The sequence below is a fragment of the Biomphalaria glabrata genome, chromosome 11 (assembly GCF_947242115.1).
Source record: "Biomphalaria glabrata chromosome 11, xgBioGlab47.1, whole genome shotgun sequence".
NCBI classification, from domain to species: Eukaryota; Metazoa; Mollusca; class Gastropoda; family Planorbidae; genus Biomphalaria; species Biomphalaria glabrata.
The window spans coordinates 30,324,405-30,344,533 of NC_074721.1; the positions used below are offsets into that span (position 1 = coordinate 30,324,405).

The 20,129-nt window shown below is 36.4% G+C and overlaps 1 protein-coding gene across 1 annotated transcript in view; it reads right to left on the reverse strand.

Annotated features, from left to right (window-relative positions):
• LOC106065681 (uncharacterized) overlaps positions 1 to 20,129 on the reverse strand; it is a 65,052-nt gene that overhangs the window by 38,471 nt on the left and 6,452 nt on the right. The window contains exons 2-9 of the mRNA XM_056045568.1: positions 12,383 to 12,475; positions 11,251 to 11,391; positions 10,039 to 10,184; positions 7,765 to 7,897; positions 6,108 to 6,256; positions 5,600 to 5,681; positions 1,034 to 1,147; positions 278 to 457 (exon numbers count right to left, since the gene is read on the reverse strand). Of these exons, the coding sequence (XP_055901543.1) occupies positions 278 to 457; positions 1,034 to 1,147; positions 5,600 to 5,681; positions 6,108 to 6,256; positions 7,765 to 7,897; positions 10,039 to 10,184; positions 11,251 to 11,391; positions 12,383 to 12,440 (1,003 nt within the window). The 5' untranslated portion in view covers positions 12,441 to 12,475. The remainder of the gene's footprint in view (positions 1 to 277; positions 458 to 1,033; positions 1,148 to 5,599; positions 5,682 to 6,107; positions 6,257 to 7,764; positions 7,898 to 10,038; positions 10,185 to 11,250; positions 11,392 to 12,382; positions 12,476 to 20,129) is intronic.

The window sequence follows — 20,129 nt, forward strand, 5'->3', positions numbered from 1 at the left end:
GCCTTGCAGATGATCTTGGATGATCAAAGGCTATGGGAGCACACCCAGAAAGCAGGCTGAAGTCGGAGTCAATGGGCCTCCTGGCGCATAACACATTGACACGCAACCTCATCTATGTTGGAGTTCAGTAACTTATGAGAACGATGAAGAAGAAGAAGAAGAATCGGCTAGGTCAGAAATCGGAACTGAACTTTTTTTTTTAATTGTATCTCAACTGATTTTAAACAGATATTTATTAAAATTAAAAGTAAAGGATATTTGTTCATATCTGACTTACTCGCTAGAGCGTCTGTCAAGAAGCCTCCTTCTTGGGCGTTTCCCACTGTAGCAAGTAGTGACCTCTGGTCAAGGCAGGAATTGAAATGATGGTAGTTCACGTTGTCCAGAACGTCCACGAAGAAGTAACAGTTGCTGTCGTGGGCAATCCAGTTCTCTGGACATCTAGTAGTGGAGTTATCTAAGAGAATCATACAGAGATCTAGCAGTGGAGTCTTATACAGACATCTAGTAGTGGAGTTATCTAAGAGAATCATACAGACATTCAGTAGTGTAGTGATGACCGCGGAGTAGCTTGCAGTGTTTCTAAACCTTTTACTTAAGATCCCTCAGAGAAAAGCTGGATATTTGTCCACGCCACACGCCTTAGAGAGTCTGAGAGGAACGCGCCACATCGAAAACAATTTCTGCATTCTGTTCCGATGAAATGCCTTCTATTGGCATCTCAAGTGCATACTTAAAGAAAGATCGTAAGTCGATAATGCCATGTGAGAAATTTGCGGCACGTAAAGCGTACCTTCGTCTGTAAAGGAGTCAACAAAACGAATGGTGATAGTTAAAAATTCGACTGTTTTGGCGCGAGAAAGTTGGATAGAAACGCGTTGGTGGAGACGCATGTAAATGTCACCAGCAAGAGAATGTTTGTAAGTTCATTTATTACCTTAAAGGGTGTAAAAGAAAGGCAACATTAAAAACTAATTTTAGAATTAAAACATCTCTATCTAGTCATTACACATTCTCTTAATTAGTAACTCACCCAAGAAATAACAGATTATCTTGGATCCGTTCATGAGGTAATATTCTCCACTATAGAATATTCCTTCGTTGAAAATGTCTCTGCATGTATTGAACTTGACATTTGAAAATAGTTCTTGAAGAAACAAAAGAATTAGTGTAAGGATTCTCTGAATACTTTGAAACATCGGCAAATGTCTGTAGTTTAACACTTTGCAGTTAATTTATAGATATTTTACTAGATACATTAAAATGATTTACTCCAAGCAATAACTTGAATACATTCAAATAACATTAATTAACACTTGTCACGGACCCTTTGTCACTATTTTTGTCTGAGAGACTTGTGGTTGGCAGGTATACTTAAATACTATAGTTAGGTTAAGTTTATTGAGTTGTCTAGAAAACAAAAACACGTTTGTTTCTTAATTTCTTGGCGTTAGCTATATTTTATGTTTGTGTTAGCACTGCCTGAGCAAAATATAGATATGTGTTAGCGATTTGTTAGCTTGTATTAGCAATTTGTTAGTCATGTCTTAGCTACTTGTTAGTTTTAAGTTAGCATATTCTGACAGACACGAAGGGTTTCCTCCCAAGATTTCATCTATTTCACATCTGGTGATTTACCCATTCTCTGATTATATTATTCCTTATAACCTGCATTGTCTACTAAACGAATAACTCATGGTGGCCGCCTATAAGTTTGTGTGATCACAAACTTTCTTTTATTATATTGTTTTCGTAAGGAAACAGAATATACCCAATCTATAATTCCCATCTACCTGTATGTTGGCGACCAACTTTGCAAAGCGACGAACGAGGTCGTAGATCTATTCACTTTGACGGAACTAGTAACTCGGTCTGTGCATTCATTGAACCAACTGTACGTTGTATTAAGGAAATGATCAGTACAATGTATTGACGTATTGGCATTTAGACAAGCTCAACAAGTAGGGCAAAGATACTCCCTAGAATTGGTAACGATTTTCAAATCATGTGTACAAACGATTTTTTTTTTGTGCCTATTTTATTTTAAAAGCGCAAAAAAATAAGAAAGAAAATGTTTCGGCCTTTCTCTGAAAATCGTGAATAATGTCAAGTAGTGGAGCATATTAATTATGTAAACTATATTATGTTTTATAAGTATCGGATATCCTTCAGAAATGACGATTATTGCGCTCTAGTCAAAACCTCCTGAAAACTAACAGCAGGAGGATTCGTACCGTAGTATCGAGTTGACAGTCCGAAGTGCATACCAGACAATAAGGCACACCATCAGGCAACCATATGGACCGATTTAAAGGGGGGGGGGCTCCACAAGAGAGGGACCCCCACGACAGAGATTTTTTTAATATCCAAATTTCGTCGAGCCAGAAGCTTTTTTTTTTTATATATAAATTTTTTGATTTTTGCATTTGGACCGACAATACTTTAAACCTTACGGTTGGCAACTCCGTTGTGGTTAAGAATTGTCCATCTGTAGCATGCTCGAAATAAATAAAGACAGCTCCGGATTTATGACAGAGCGCAAACCCATGGTCTTACCAGTAACCCTCCACTAAATCATAACAGACATTTATTTTAAAAAAATTTGCATATTATTTTTTAAAATAAGAAGTATGAGATCAAATGTAAAATTACGCTATGGCATGGCTATTTGATTTAAGCTTTCGAAAGTATATGAGCCTCAACTAAAAAAAAACTTCTCAGGGGCCTCTACTTCCTTTAATCTGGCTCTACATTTGGGTACGAAGAGTAATATTAAAGCTATTTAAGCTTCTCTGAGGAGCCAGATTTACATAAGTGAAACCTCATAGAGCCCCGCACTTAAAGGAGGCCTCCACATTTCAAATATATATATTATATTCAAACATATATATTATATTTATTTATTTATTGTACAAAATACGCATATTAAATGTAAGAAAAAAGGGAAATGCAGATAGACTTGACTAATATACGGCATTTCTCACTTCCCAAATAGGACATGCCTTTAGATTTATTAATATTATTAAGTGCATTCATTCTTCTATTCTTGAAGATGATAGGGGCCTCCACTAAAATCTAACCAGGACCTCCACTTTCTAAAACCCGGAATTGATTGGCTACGTTAGGTGATATAAGATTTATTATTCAATGTACAAGGTATACCCTATGCAAAAAGACAACTACGAATTTCTGAACTTATTAAATGGAAGCATATTAACTAAAAGTATTGTTGGCAGATGACGATTGTTAGCAATAAATGAGCACATCCTTTAACCATGACCAGGGAAGAGTTGACGATTGTCACGTAGCATAAAGCAGCTGTGGCATTAAGTTTATTTTTAGACTCTGCAGCGTCTGCACAGCAAGGTCATGGTTACGAATTTCTTGGAACAGAAGCGGGCAAGTATTCCATAATAATAAAAGGAGCGAGGTTTCCAGATATAGTATGAGGTAGATGATAATAAGTTTTTAAAAAGGACGGAGATAGTTGTAATTATGAGTAAGAAAGAAGGCAGTAAACTTGTTTAATTGTAGTGTACAGTGTGTATAGTTTATTGAAGTCAAATCCCGAAATGTGAAAGAAAAAGGTTAAAAAAAAAAACAACCTCAAAGTCTCTGACCTGTCGAAATTCGGATATTTTTTTTTCTTTTCTTGAGGCCCCTTTCCTCTGAGGCTGTAGCCTCGACTGTCCTCCCTTAAATCCGGAATTGAGTGTGTTCACATGTGTGAGCGTGCAGATGATAAACAAGTGAGGTCATCCCCTGTTACTTTTTTTTAGGCTCGCCAACTTTACAACAGTCTTGACCACAAAAGTTGTACTGACGGTAATTTTTTTTTCTTTTGAAGGTCTTTGTCACTTTCAACTGACCTTACAGGGCCCAATATAAACTCCGGATTCGCTTCAAGTCTATGCAATTATCTATTCTTGATGTTTTAAGATATTTTTTTTTGTGACAGCTACTTGACTGGAATCATTTTACGGTAATACATAATGTCGCAATCATTCGTTGGCTTGACACTGTCGTAAATGTGAACTGTTTTGTAAAACGAAATCGCAGATAAAGTATAAAGCATCTCAAAAGTTAATTTTGTTCTAGGAGAGATAAGCCAACAAAAATCTTTTTTGTAAAAATGTCAAAAATCTAAGATTGACAAATATTTAACAAAGAGGTGTATCAACAATGTCTAAATACCATTCTGGCATTCATCCATTAAAAGCATCTTTTAGTGTGTAATTAGCAATTCTAATATCCCCTTGTATTTCAGCGTGTCTTTAAATGCTCTCCTCTAAAGACGCGCATCGTAAGTTAGCGATCCATATTCTAGATTTACATAGCTGGATGAAGATTGTACAGATTTTGAACAGACTTTAAATAAAAAGAAGCAAGCTATCTAGCGGGATATCATACCCGGCCAATTAGTCAAATGGAGTTATCGGTGATCATTACAGGGTCACGTGACCACGATTGCATCAAACGAGCACGTGACAGCTCGAAAGTAAACACTCGAGTCGGCCAAGTAGAATGTTGACACTTGGTTGGTAGATTTCTCTTATCGACCCCCGTGTCTACTTCGTTCACATTAAAACCAAAACTGGGCCGAGAAAAAAAAAAAGGGGGGGGGTATTATTTATTATTTTATTTCTTCTAAGTCTTTTCTTTTAGGTACATTCTTAGTAGACGAGATTAAAAGTCATTTAATTCATTGGCCTAATGAACTGCCTGGTTGTATGGTATGCACTCCGGACTGTCGTCTGCATGGCCCTGGGTACAAACTCATGACTAGGCAAACCCAGTTGTGGCCTGCATATTTTGCCACCTCTAATGCAGACAAAGTCGTTGTCCGCTGTGGGTCTATGAAAGGTACCTTCGCTCCATAATAGGCATTCGCTGGCAAGACTTCCTTACAATTAACCATGTTCTGCTAGAGACCGGTGCGGACAGTATAAAGTACTTACCATCAATAGCTGCGCTGGGTCGGGCACTTATCTTGCATGGGGACGACCGCACGCCAATGGTGAACTTAAAGGAGGACGGCATAACAGATATATTCCCAGGAGCGCTATGACGATCAAATCAGGCGCCATATTGCCCTAACTAGCATCAAGGAAAGTGGGGGGGGGCGCGGTGGCTGAGTGGTTAAGCGCTTGGCCTCTGAACCTGAAGTCCTGGGTTCGAATCTCGGTGAAGGCTGGGATTTTGAATTTCGGGAAGACTTAAGTTGGGGAAAGTAAAGGCGGTTAGTCGTTGTGCTGGCCACATGACACCCTGCTCGTTATCCGTTGGCCATAGAAACAGATGACCTTAACATCATCTGCCACATAGATCGTAAGGTCTGAAAGGGAAACTTTACTTTAGCATCAAGGAAGGTAGCTAACAGCAGATCTGAATGAGAAGGAGAGATGCCACAAAGACCGCGGGACACGATTTATGAGGTCCTTGACTGAAACAGAAGCAGACGACAAACAAAAAAACTACAAAACAGCTGACCATTATTTTAGCGCCGAGTGCCTCTTATATCTGACTGATAAGCGATGCACAGTCGTAATCCGTATCTCTAATTGACTAACACTATAACTGGCTGGACTCAAACAGATACCTGTTATGTACAGATTGCCAGCGTCTACATCAATGATTTCTCGTGGGTAAAAACAATAGCTGGAATCTGTGTAGGCTGGAATCTGTGGACGTACACGTCAGATTTAAAACAGAAAAATAACAATCATAGTATTTCTATTGGAGAGTTTCATCTATACTGTTATATGTATCAGTGTATCTAACAGAGTGTGTAACAGAGTGTGTAACAGAGTATGTAACAGAGTATGTAACAGTGTATGTAACAGTGTATGTAACAGAGTATGTAACAGTGTATGTATCAGTGTAAGAAACAGTGTATGTATCAGTATATGTAACAGTGTATGTAACAGTGTATGTAATGCAGTGATTGTAACAAATTAATAAGAGTTTGAAAAAACTAAACAATGCTGTGATGTTTCTAAAAAAAAGGTTATAAACAAGGTTGGCTAGCTAGATGGAAAGGGATACAATGAAACTGCTGAAATAATGTAATAGAAATTGTACGACTTTGTTAATGTACACCAACTTACTGAAGCGAAACAATTGCATGTCCGAATGTCTCCTCTCCAGAAGGCCAGCCTGTGATCCAAGCCACGACAATACTGCTGGCATGTCTCCGGGGTGAACATGTTCATAGCTCCAGCAGCAGTCAGGCTGGGGTCGATCTTTACACATGGAACTTTAGGAGGAAGATTCAAAACAGAATGCCTCAATTAAATATACAGAATAGTGCGGTACCCTTTTCAATGTGGGCTGTGATAGTCATTAACTACACGGCTGAGCATGTTTAGTGTGAACCTTTATACTGTCAAGTTTGTCAGAGAAATGGTAAACCCTAACTACGTTTAAAATTATTTTTGATTTATGAAACTGATAGTGAAAACTAAATGTAAGACCATGTCTCTTTTAAACTGTATGTTTACAAAACACGAAAAATACCATACGTCCACTATAACTTTTATATAAAAATACCATACGTCCACTATAACTTTTATATAAAAATACCATACGTCCACTATAACTTTTATATAAAAATACCATACGTCCACTATAACTTGTTATATAAAAATACCATACATCCACTATAACGTGTTATATAAAAATACCATACATCCACTATAACTTGTTATATAAAAATACCATACGTCCACTATAACTTGTTATATAAAAATACCATACATCCACTATAACTTGTTATATAAAAAATACCATACATCCACTATAACGTGTTATATAAAAAATACCATACGTCCACTATAACTTGTTATATAAAAATACCATACATCCACTATAACTTTTATATAAAAATACCATACATCCACTATAACGTGTTATATAAAAATACCATACGTCCACTATAACTTGTTATATAAAAAAAAGTCACTATATGAGTATTTATTTCTCCCCATATAAAGCTTGACTTTGTTGCCATCTAGGTTCATGTTGTATTTAAATGTCTATGCAGCAGGATCATAATTTTCTAAGTGACATTTTGATCAGTGTATTGAAGTTCATTGCCTTAACTCGTTATCCACCGAGACCAATTGTTATCGCAAGTGTGGACAATGACCTGCAACGTCGCATTGGAGACCAAAAGCTCGTTGCCACGTTGTACAGACCACTGACATGGCAACGAGCTATTGGTCATAATTATACACAGGTCGCGACGTTCTATAAGTGAGAATATGGCTTGGAGAAATACAAAGATTTTTTAGGAAGAAAAAAAGCGCACGTTTCATTGTTAAGTTGGAAACTTGTTTCAGCCAGCCTGAAAATTGTGTCCTGTATGTATTTTGTTTCGTTTCTGTTCGTTTCTTTTTTTACAACTCTACCGGACCCCAAAAAAGGGTAAAAGTGTGCGCGAACGAATTTTTTTCGTTCTAGGGTCCGTTAGAGGTAAAAGTTTGAGAAACACTGCCTTAGAGTGTTTGTCGCTTGAAGTGGTGCTGACGGGGAAATCTTGACGGCGGCGTGACCTCTCAGACGTAAACTTAGCCAGTTAGATTGTCACTAGACTCTATTAGTACGATTAGAGACTTGAGGAGAAACTTGACTTACATAAAGTCATTAGACTCTATTAGTAGGATTAGAGAGTTGACAAGAAACTTGACTTTCATAAAGTCATTAGACTTGAGGAGAAACTTGACTTACATAAAGTCATTTGACTTGAGGAGAAACTTGACTTACATAATGTGTTCCAGACAGAAAATAAGTCCGCGTTATCTCCACAAAAGGAGAGCGTATCCTGACAGTAAGCGCTGCACTCTGTGTTGGCGACTTTAATGTCTGGGAGTTCGTTGGTACAGTAACAATTAGCGCCCTGGGGATTAGACAGAGGGAATTAAATTTAATTGGATAGTGTTAGACCAACAAACTGACAGTTTTAATAATGACGCATAGATACATTTGATAGAACATCTTTGATAGGCAGGTGTTCCGAAGTACAACCAATTTTTAAGAATGATTAATGAATCGGTTTTGCAAATATTAACAAATGTAAGGCTTTTATGCAAATCGCGAGTCTCAAACGCCACGTTTTAATGGAAACAAAAGAGTTCCGAGATTCCCTGTTCCGAGATGTACTTCGAGTAGCTTGACCTTTAGCGTCTGATTCAACTTCACGTCGACAGTTACTTTATGGATCTGCCTGGTGGGTTGCACTTCAGCGTTTGTCTAGACATGCTCTCGGCATATTCTGGGTGCAACTAAACCAGACCCATACATTCACCTACTGATTTCTTAATTCGTAAAATCTTGCCAGTCCATTGTAGAAGACTTCCGTTAGTGATCAGAAATATTCGTCTGGTTTTAAAAATGACTGTCAAGAATAGTATTATTATTATGTTAGAAACGAACTGCCAGGGTTGAGTTACACACAAAAAAAATTCATTGTAGTCCCTTTATCAGTGTCCTCTGATACAGTTTCTGGTAATGTGGCAGGTCTGCAGCAGTACCGCCCTCTGATAGGCAACGAATGTTGAAGGACTAAAGGTATCTGTGAGGTCAGTTATCATTATCCCCTCGGTTATTATTATCATTATTATCTTAGATTATCTATATTATAAAGTAGAATGTGAGGCGTATGTATGTATGTTACTTATAGACATCAAAGCCGCTTGACCAATCTTAATAAAACTTGGCAGAAATGTTCCTTGGGTGCTAACTTAGACCGTAGTGTATGTATTGTAGCCTAAAACAAACTTAAGACCCTCAAAAAAAATTGACCGACTGTATTAAAGCTATAGTATTATATGGATCTAGGCTATGTTTACAATGTTGACATGAGAAAAGATCGAAAGGATTTAGATCTAGATCTAATTTTAAGAACTACACTTTGCACATATAGATTTTTACTTTGACACATAAAAATACTAATTAAAGTCTATTGATTTCATTATTTAATAAAATTAACCTTCAAATTTGTGTTTCAAAAGCATTTCTACATAAATTTGTTCCATATATCTGCGAATTCAGAACGTCCTGAGTTACTTATAATCCAATTCATTTAACAAATCGGGTAAACCCGTTTTAATTGTACTTTATATCCTGTTCATCCATCGCTCCTTTCGTTTTTAATAGATATGAATGGATCGGCTTCGGGTAAACCCGTTTTCGCAAAACTAATTTTATTTTCGTAGCGAAAGAGAAAAACTTGAAAGGATCATTACCTAAGTTTAACATACATTTAAATCCAATCCACTAGAATAGTAAACACAAACTATGACCCGCAAGCAGCGGTTATGTCAGGCTAGTTATTATTAAAATGAAAGCATAAAAGCAAAATTACAAATACTATCACGAATACAAGCACGACTACAAATACTATCACGAATACTGACATAACTACAAATTCTATCACGAATACAAGCACGACTACAAATACTATCACGAATACTGACATAACTACAAATACTATCACGAATTCAAACACGATTACAAAGACTACCACATGTACAAGCACAGACAACACACACAGGTATAAGTCTATAACTATTTTACATTGTGTTCATATTATGATTAGAAATACTATTTGTAAGTTCCTATTATGCAGAGAAGTAAGACAATAAATTCTAACTAATGAAATATACGTATCTTATACACGCATCTGTTAACAGTGGCGAACATTGGGTGGGTGAGGCAGCTGCCATGGGCGCTTGAGCGTAAGGGGCACCAAAATGAAATTGGTAACAAAACACTTCATAGAATATCATATGTTTCTATAAAACCTTTAAAACTAGTTTACGTTCTATGACTGTTGTTTTGCAAATTTGAATTACGAACACAATCGGTAGATGGAGACGCCTGTCTCATAACTCATGAAATTAAAAAAAAATTCTGCTATGTAAAATGGTTACACATAATTATCTTATATGATATAGACGTTACCTCAAAAAAGAAGATGATTACGTCCTACGGGTCATGCATTTAGTCATGCATATTAACCACAAGGTAACGACTGACCTGTCGGGCAGAGAAGATGAAATTCCTGTTATGGCAGAAGCTCAGACACTCAGCTCTGTTGTTAGCAGTGGTTCCAAAGTTCTCTGTCATGATGGTATCCGGCAGTGTGTTGTTCATCATGAAACAGCCTTGATAGTTGTAAGGCGCTGCAATGGAGCGTGTAGACACCACATGTTTCAGTTCTTTGCAAGTCATTTTTTATCAATAACTCTTAAAACAATGGAGAGATAACTCACATTTTGACCGGCATTAGCGACTTAGCAAAGATCTACGATTATAAAGGATAGGGACATTATATTATGTCAACAATTACAGACTAGTCTCATTGTTCATGGATTTAGTGCCGGCTTTAACACAAACATAGAACTCACGGTTTGATATGCAGACATGTGTAAACATATTCTACAATAAATTAACAATTAAAAATGCAATAGAATGGGATAACTTAAATGACCGGACTGATTATCTCCCCACAACCGGGCTTCTCAACATGGCGCCCGGATGGAAATGTTACTTAGGCATATATTATGCCGATAGGGAAGCAAAATAGAACCCTGTTGGGGTGCCAAGTGTAACCGACTTTATAACACTGGTGGGGATAGAAGATGGACTCTGAAACCTTTTCATTATAACGGATACTCGCACAGCCGATGTGATACAATGGAGAAAAACTAGAGGTTCCCCCTGGGTGCTCAGTCTCCGGACTTACTTATTGCTGAGGTCTACCGTCATATGTTCAAGTGACATAGACTCAACTTTAACTTAGGCCCTAAAAATTGCATAAAATAAAAAATAATAATCGCTAATTAAGTTATATGCAAAAAAGATCTACAAAGTATAGAATATGCACAAGAATAAAAAAAAAACTAAAAAAACGCTTTAACTCTTTATCTCCGTAATTATTTTCCATGTTCTGACAGAATTGTTTTTCACATTTGTACATTTTACCCTGTTATGATTAAACTTCAATAACATTTTTCTTTGTTATCAGAAAACGGTATTTTTGGTATATAATTATACGAGAATGCATGTTCTTTTTATATAAAACAAATACAAGTTTATAAAACCACAAATAAATTAAATTTAATGTGGTCAAATCAACGATGATACCGTTAATTAGGAGAGAAAGAGTTAAGTAGAGTCTGTAGAGGAGGGGGGGAATCTATGTGGTCTATGGGCAGATAATTCTAAAATAGATGTAGTTGTACTTACTTGAGCAGTCAAACTGTTTGCCAGAAGTGTTGTAGGTACCTAGTGTGATCTCCCACTGGGCAGTGGCGTTGCATCTCATTCTAATTATCTCGGACTTGTCAAGTCTGCTGGTAGCGAATTGACCCGAGGGGCAAATGTAAACTGTTCACACACAAAATAGATAGACCAAGAAATGTTTTTAAGCCGTAGTTTTAGAATTTAACCTAATGAGATTTTTTTTTTTGTCACCGACAGCGCAAATGTTCGTGGCTTTGATATGATACTCACCCAGCCACGCGTATCTTTAAGGCCGCTTCTGAATGCAACGTTCTTCAAACTTTTACCAGTGGTCTACACCTTTCTACACCAAAACAATGTACGTTCACCCCCCCCCCCCCCGCTCGAAAGCTAGTCCGGAGAGATTGTTGTAAGCCTCGAAGTCAATCGTGTTCATGTGTTCTGAGAAATGTATTCTCTTGGCTTTCACAACGTTTTTGTTTGTCCTGGTAAGAAGAGTGAAAGTCTGATAAAGTGAAATTAAAAAGTACCGGCAGATAATGAAGTTTGAAAGTCAGGTCTGTTGTGTTTATGCAACAGACGTCAGTAAACTGACGGTGCGTCATTCGGAAGAAATTTTACTGTCCTATAATAAGAAAAACCAGTAGACTATAGAATGGCGTTGGCGAATACGTATTGAAATATCTTTCCTTACAAAATATTTGTTTAAAACGCCTCTCATTAACATTAATAAGGTCCTTTAAAGAAGATAAAATAGCGTCACTTAATTTTATTATTTAATTTATTTAACTTTGGGAAAAGTAAAGGCGGTTAGTCGTTTTGCTGGCCACATGACACCCTAGTCAACCGTGGACCACAGAAACAGATAACCTTCAAATCATCTGCTTATTGTCTGAAATCAGAGCTTTACATTTTAACACTGATAATGTGTCATTTTTACTTGATTAATACTAAATACTAAAAGCTGAATTTATAACTACAATGGAAATACAAAAAAAAACAAAGAGATCGGTATCGTAGTCCCCCCCCCCCTCGGCCCCTTTGTCAGCAAGTTGCTTCCAAAGTGAAAAAAAAAAAGGAAGCCACTAAATTAAACTTAAAATTAAAATATAAAACTCAGAAAACTTTGACTTACTGACTTCTTTCCCATAGTTGGTATTCCCCAGGGAACTGTTGTCATATCTCATGGTCATCACTTGTGTCTGTGGTGGATATCCGCAGTCAATAACTACAGAAAGTATACCAGACAAATATAAAACAAATGCACTGTATTTGGGATACGTGTTCATGTACACTTTATGTACTATTCCAACGTGTAATACATTATCCAAAGTTGTTTTTTTTCCATTAACAGTTAGGGGACTACTATTTTTAACTCTGTCCGTCTTTCTGTCTGTCTGAGTGGAATCTTGTACTCGTTATTTCTCCCATTGTCGAATCAAGTTGAAACTTTGCACAATTCTTCATTGCTGATGACAACATAGGAATCAATTAAACAAAAACTAACCGAGCAATTAATTATTTAATCGCAATTCATTAATTTTAATTATATGCAAAATGTGAAAAGCTGTGCAATAATGCTGATAAGACCAATGTAAATGAACATAATGTCTTTAAAACACCAGATCTCCGTATTTTTTTTTTATTTTTTTTTATATATAAATCTTAATCCATTACAATAAGACACATGACAAACTTGTGAACGGATTCGCGTCAATACTGTACTACACGGTCGAGAGGTCAACATTATCGAGAAATTGTATACAGTCGCTCTGTCAGCTGATGCCCATACCTTGCCGTGGTGTGACAGCTTGAGTGCCTCAATGACCCTCAGAGTGACAACAGAGTAAGAGAGAAAAGTATGGGCACCCATGGACTTGGCACCATAAATGAAAATGGATAAATTCTTGCAGACTTCTGCACATTTAATGAATTGGTGATAGGAGGCAGCATTTTCCCCCACAAAAAAATGCCACAAAGTGACATGGGTTTCACCAGACAATAAAACAGAGAATCAAATCGACCACATTACCATACGGCGGAACTGGAGAAGCACATAACTAGAGGTTCCCCCTGGGTGCTCAGTCTCCGGGCTGTACGAAACAGAAGAGGAGCAAATATTGGCTCAGACCACCACCTAGTTGTTGCCAAACTAAAAATGAAGCTGGCCAGCAATAAAATAGAAATAAACAAAAGGAAAAAATGTGACCTAGACAAGCTCCACAACACCCAGATTAAAAAGGAATTCCAACTTTCCCATTAAAATAGATTTGCTGTGCTACAACTAGATGAGACAAACAAAGCGTTGATAAATGTTGGCAAAATTTCAAAGAAATTATTACTGAAACAAGCAATGAAGTACTAAGCCTTGACCCTAAGAAGAAGAAACAATGGATTAGTGATGAGACATGGAAATTAATCGAAAAGAGGAAATGCGCTAAACAGGCAGTTAACCTATCAAAAACAAGAAACCACAAGCAACAATCCAAACAAGACTACCAAGCAAAAAAGTCACCTCAGACTGGACAAAGATCATTTTACAATAATCTGGCAGAACAGGCAGAAGAAGCAGCAGGTAAAGGAGATATAAAACAACTGTACAAAATCAACAAACTTCTCAGTACCAAAAAGGCTAATTGCAATGTTCCAGTCCGAGACAAATATGGAAAACTACTTTCTTAATAAATGAACAACTTGAAAGATGGAGAGAATATTTTCAAGAAGTGCTCAATAGACCCAAACCACTAAATCCACCAGATCTAAATGTAGGACCAACACTAGACATAAACATGGAAGAAATAACAAAAGAAGAAATAAGGAATGCACTTAAACAAATGAAGACAGGTAAAGCTGCTGGAATTGACAACATAACACCCGAAGTCCTAAAAGAAGGAGGAAGTGAAATAGTTGACCAAATGCACAAACTATTCAACAAAATTTCATTAACAGAAACACCTCCCGGTGAGTGGAAAAAATGCTTGCTAATAAAACTACCAAAGATCTATCACAATGTGAGAAATGGCGATGCATCACTTTGTTATCGGTACCAAGCAAGATTTTCAGCAGAATCCTGCTAAACAGAATAAAGGGAGCATGTGAATAAATCATGTGATGAACATCTAAGGGAAGAACATGCCGGATATAAAAAAGGGAGATCTTGTGCTGATCAAATAGCAACACTCAGAATAATTATAGAACAATGTGTCGAATAGCTATCTCCTCTTTCGAAGCAGGACGTTTTGGCGCCGCCGTTTTGGCGACGCCGTTTTGGCCCCGCCGTTTTGGCGCGAAGGTCGTTTTGGCGCCAGCCGTTTTGGCGACGGGACGTTTTGGCGCGATATACATTATGTACGTTTATTGTATTATTTCTTTTAAAAGAATTATTCATATCTATGTTTTGCATGAGTGTTTGTGTTAAGACATATTTTTCACGTATTAAATGTAAATGTGTGTTTGTGTTTCACATCATTTTATTTAATAAACATTTTGGCTTGTGTATGTGTGTTTATTAAGAGGCACACTTTTATTTTCAAAAAGTTTTTTTAAGATATTACTTTAAAATTTAAAAAAAAAATTTAAAAACAAGATTACAAAGAGAGTTTGTGTTACACAAACTCAGAGGCGGCCCCCGTCGAAGTCGGATCTGCATATTCGCAAATAATATTCAAGAGGTGATTTAATTTTGATGTAAAATGTTTTACACGTTTCGGATGTTCCTTCAGAGTTGAAGATAATTACTTCCTAGTCCAAACCTCCCGCAGGACGACGGGGGATGGGAGCGGGCAGGGTTTGAACCCTGGGCCATCCATAAATCTGAACGACAGTCCAGCGCGCAAACCGCACGACCAGGCAGCCATCCGATGGTCAAAAGTAATAATGTTTCAAAGATTCATTTGCCGTAAATTTAAATTTAAATTTAATAAAAAAAATAGTAGATTAGTTTTAATATATTAAAACATTACAATATTGATCAAAACGTTTGAAAATGAAAATCTACACTTTTTTTTTTACACTTTAAGTTTAGAAATTGAAATTCTACATCTTAATCTAGTCTATTTTAGTCTAAACTAGACTCTAAAATAATTTTAATTAGAATATAAATCCAGATCTAGATATACTGTAATAAAAATCTAGATCTAGTTTAAAAAATCTAGATTAGATCTAAATCAAGATATCATTCCTTTTTTAAACGCGAGTCACATAACGAGGCTTAATAAACATTACTATACCGAGTTCTTTTTTCATTTCATTTGAAGAATTAATTCCATATAACGTCAGAGGGAAAAAAAAAACACTACGTCACACGGCCTAGCTAGACTAAAAATCGCCTTCATCTATAAGAGCCATTTATCGAGTGTTCATATACTTTGGTGCACCGAGTGCGTTCTTTAAGCATTTCATTTAAAGAATTCATTCCATATGACGTCAAAGGAAAAAAAAACACTACGTCACACGGCCTAGCTAGAATAAAAATCGCCTTCATCATTACGAGCCTTTTATCGAGTGTTCATAGACATTGGTGCACCGAGTGCGTTCTTTAAGCATTTCATTTAAAGAATTCATTCCATATGACGTCAAAGGAAAAAAAAACACTACGTCACAAGGCCTAGCTAGACTAAAAATCATCTTTATCAACACGAGCCATTTCTCGAGTGTTCATAGACATTGGTGCACCGAGTGCGTTCTTTTAGCATTTCATTTAAAGAATTCATTCCATGTGACGTCAAAGGAAAAAAAAACACTACGTCACACGGCTTAGTTAGACTAAAATATGTTTTCATTAATACAAGCAATTTTTTCGAGGGTTAATAGACATTGGTGCACCGAGTGCGTTCTTTTAACATTACATTTAAAAAGTCCATTCATATGACGTCAAAGAAAAAAAATTCCATTACCTCACAATAGGCTAGTACCGGTACCATAATAAATATGTCTTTATTTACACGAGATATTTAACGAGGGTTCATAGACATTGGTGCACTGAGTTCTAATAGATATTATTTAAAAAGGACCAAAGCCACATTGTTTTTGCGTTTTGTCTGTCAGTCGGTCTGTCCGTTATCTTTATATAAAAAAACAACTAAAAGTTATTAAAAATTGATTAACCTTTATTGTACGTTTCAAAACATCGCAATAATTTTTAGGTATGAACACAATTGAAAAGTTTATATAATAGATTGTTCCGGATGTTTGTATAAATAGTAAAAGAAAAAGAGAATTTCAGATAAATGTAATACCGTTAATTAAATTTTTTGGATGGTCTCGTATAAAAATTAGATGTACTACAGCCACGTGGAGAGATTTTCATACCTTACTTTGGTGTTTGGATTCTGTTTTCCTTAAAAATCGGAACATAATATTAACGATAATTAGATTTTTTAATGTTTTAGGTAGAAAGTTAAATGTACTGTAAGAGAGTAGTGAGTTAAAATATTTTTCATAAAAATCCGTAAAAACATTATTTCGTAAATGAGAAGATTATTTGTTTATTAATTAGAAGAGGGAGTTCAAACAATTATTTGGCGTTAGTAGATTTTTAAATAAATTCGGAAATTTCTGGCGACGATTTGTAAGAAACAAAATCCGGAACTTTCTTTATCGATTACAAAACTTCTATGTTATGTTTTACAAGAAAATTAAATGTCTAAAAAGTAATTTTCAGTAATCAATTCTAGTAAATTACTTTTTTAAAAAGCCTTATGCGATTTCAAACAATTATTAGGCATAATTCATGTTTTATAAAACAATATCCGGAACATTTTTACACTTAATGAAATATAAGTCAGTATAGAGATTATGATTTAGCATTAATATGCTATTTACATAAAAAACGGAACAACATATTATTGATAATGTGTTTTTGCAACGTTTAAGCATGGAAATTGAATGTAATATAAGTTAGAAGAGCAAACAAACATTTGTTGGCATTGATTAGTTTTGCACAAAAAAATCCGGAACAATCAATTTTAGATACTTAAAACTATTGAGATGTTATGGGAGGAACATTAAAGGGTAAATCAGATTTTCAATAGCTTTTAGAGTTCTAGTTTTTTAAATCTAATCGTGACGGACAGACCGACCAACAGACAAAACGCACAAAAATAAGCTTCTTTTATTCGGATGGGGGCACTAAACAAAAAATAAATAAAATCTGATTTTTAAAAAAAGTTTAAGGAATTGGTTTAGCACCTGATCATGTTGCGACGTTACGCTACTGCACGAAAATCGCTGCATAAAAAGTCCATTTAAAAAAATGTGCGTGATATTTACATACAAAGTGCATTATTAGCCTTTATAAACAAACAGAAATGTTTTCTTTTAATTTTAGCAGCTAGTTGACCAGAAAAAACGTCTTTAACTATTATTTGTATTTGTTGTAAACATTTCCTGTACATTTTAAAAATATATTTGACTTAGTGATACTGAAAATACACAAAAATTGTCCATCTTTGTTAGCATATTGTAACATTGCCTCCCTTACATTTACGTAATTGTTTTAGAATTGGTGTATTTTTATGAAAAAATCGCTTGCATAATTAATTTTATAAATTAAACGGTTTGCTTTTAGAAAACCAAAAGTAGCCGTTGCACCTAAACTTTTCAAGCCGGATTTAATGATGAAATAATATTTTTCATATCTCTTCTAGTTTTCGAGATCTGAGTGTGACAGACGGACAGACGGACAGACGGACAGACGGACAGACGGACAGACGGACAGACGGACAGACGGACATTTTGCACAAACCTAATAGCGGCTTTTTCCCCTTACGGGGGCCGCTAAAAATGAAACGATGATAGACTAAAAATTTATGCAATTATTTGTTTACATTAACATTGGTTTATTTAATGACTTTGGTATGTAGACTTTGGGCCGCTCTCGGAATTAAAGATTAAGGATTATAAATTCGCACCTAGGGATGTCAAGTGGAGTGCTAGAAACAGATTATCGTCTTACGCGTGAGAGAGGGGAGGGGTGGAGGAAAGAGTATATACAAGGAGTGAAATGTGAGCAGAAGAGAGGGGGCGGGATAGGTGTCACATGTAATGACCATTCCCAAGGAGATGATCGCCAGACGCATGACGCCAACGACCAGTGCTCGGTGCTGGTCTTGTCTTCATTTGTTTAACTCTACCTGCGTCAATGCGAGATGTGTCACCCAATCACCCCTACCCAATTTCTCAAAATATATCTTTTCAAAGTATCTTAGTGTCGTGAATTTGTTTCTATCTATTGTCGCCCAGAGTGTTTGTTTATATTGGTGGATTCACGTTAGAGTTTGTACTGACCACATTCCGAGTCTTGATCTTTACTATGTGTGGAGTTATTGTCGTCATTCAGCGTAATAGAGCGTTAGATGTTTTGTTATATTACAGTGTGAGACTTAGCTAATTCGTATATTACACTAATGTCAAATAAAAAACTAAATCTTTTGGAAAGAAATCCAAAAATGTCATCCAGTGCGATTAGCAGAACTCACATATAGCATGTCATAACCATTCAGGAATCTGACTTATTATAGGCCTATATTCATGAAATAAGCAAAACCTTTATAATTAAAAAAAAACAATTCGCTGAACGGTGTTAGAATTCATACTATACATACAATATTATGGTAGAGTGAAATAAACATTATTATAAAAGTTACGTGCTTATTAAATTATCGTCAAATGATATCTCGCGCCAAAACGTCCCGTCGCCAAAACGGCTCGCGCCAAAACGTCCCGTCGCCAAAACGGCGGGGCCAAAACGGCGTCGCCAAAACGGCGGCGCCAAAACGTCACGTACCGCTCCTCTTTATGCAACATTTGTCGACTTCGAAAAGGCCTTCGAATCTATCTAGACAGTAATGAAACATTACGGGATCCCAAATAAAATAAAAACAATAATTATAAACCTTTATGATGGTTTCACCTGCCAAGTAGCCCAATGTGGCAAGCTGTCAGAGGAATTTCCAGTCACAACAGGAGTCAAACAGGGATGTCTTCTTTCACCACTCCTGTTCCTACTAGTATTGGATTGGGTCACAAAAGAAGCCTACTCAAATTCAGGGAAAGGAATCCAATGGACTCTCACACAAAAGCTGGAAGATCTGGAATTCGCTGATGACATAGCTCTATTATCACACAGACTACAGGATATGCAAGAAAAGATCACAGCTTTAAGTGAAGTAAGAAAAAGAGTAGGCCTCAAAATAAACCACCAAAAAACAAAAGTACTTAAAGTAAACAACAAACAAAGTGGAGACATAGAACTGGATTCTGAGACCATAGACCAAGTAGAAAATTGTATATACCTTGGGAGTGTAGTCAGTGTATCAGACATTTAACGTCGTATAAATCTAGCGCGTCAGACATTTACACAGCTAAAACCAACCTGGAAATCTCTTCACATCTCAAACAAGACTAAAATAAGAATCTTTAACTCTAATGTCAAGGCTGTCCTACTGTATGTTTCTAAAACATGGAGAACAACTGGAGCAACAAGAAAAAAGTACAGACCTTCATCAACATATGTCTGAGAAATATCCTAAAAATACACTGGTACGACAAAGTAGAAAACACCAAACTGTGGGAGATGAGTGGACAGAAAAATATAGAAGTGCAGATCTTAGAGAGGAAGTGGAGATGGATTGGTCACACCCTTAGAAAAGATACCAACAACAGAGCTAGGCAGGCCTTAGAGTGGAGCCCCCAGGGAACAAGACCTAGAGGAAGATCAAAAAGAACATGGCGACAAGTATACTAGAGGAAGCCGAGATGACCGGAAAGAGCTGGGAAGCCATAAAAAAAAACAGCAAGAGACCGAGAAGAGTGGCGTGTTTTTGCTGAGGCCCTATGTTCCATGAGGAACTCAAAGGAATGATGATGATGATGATGATGAT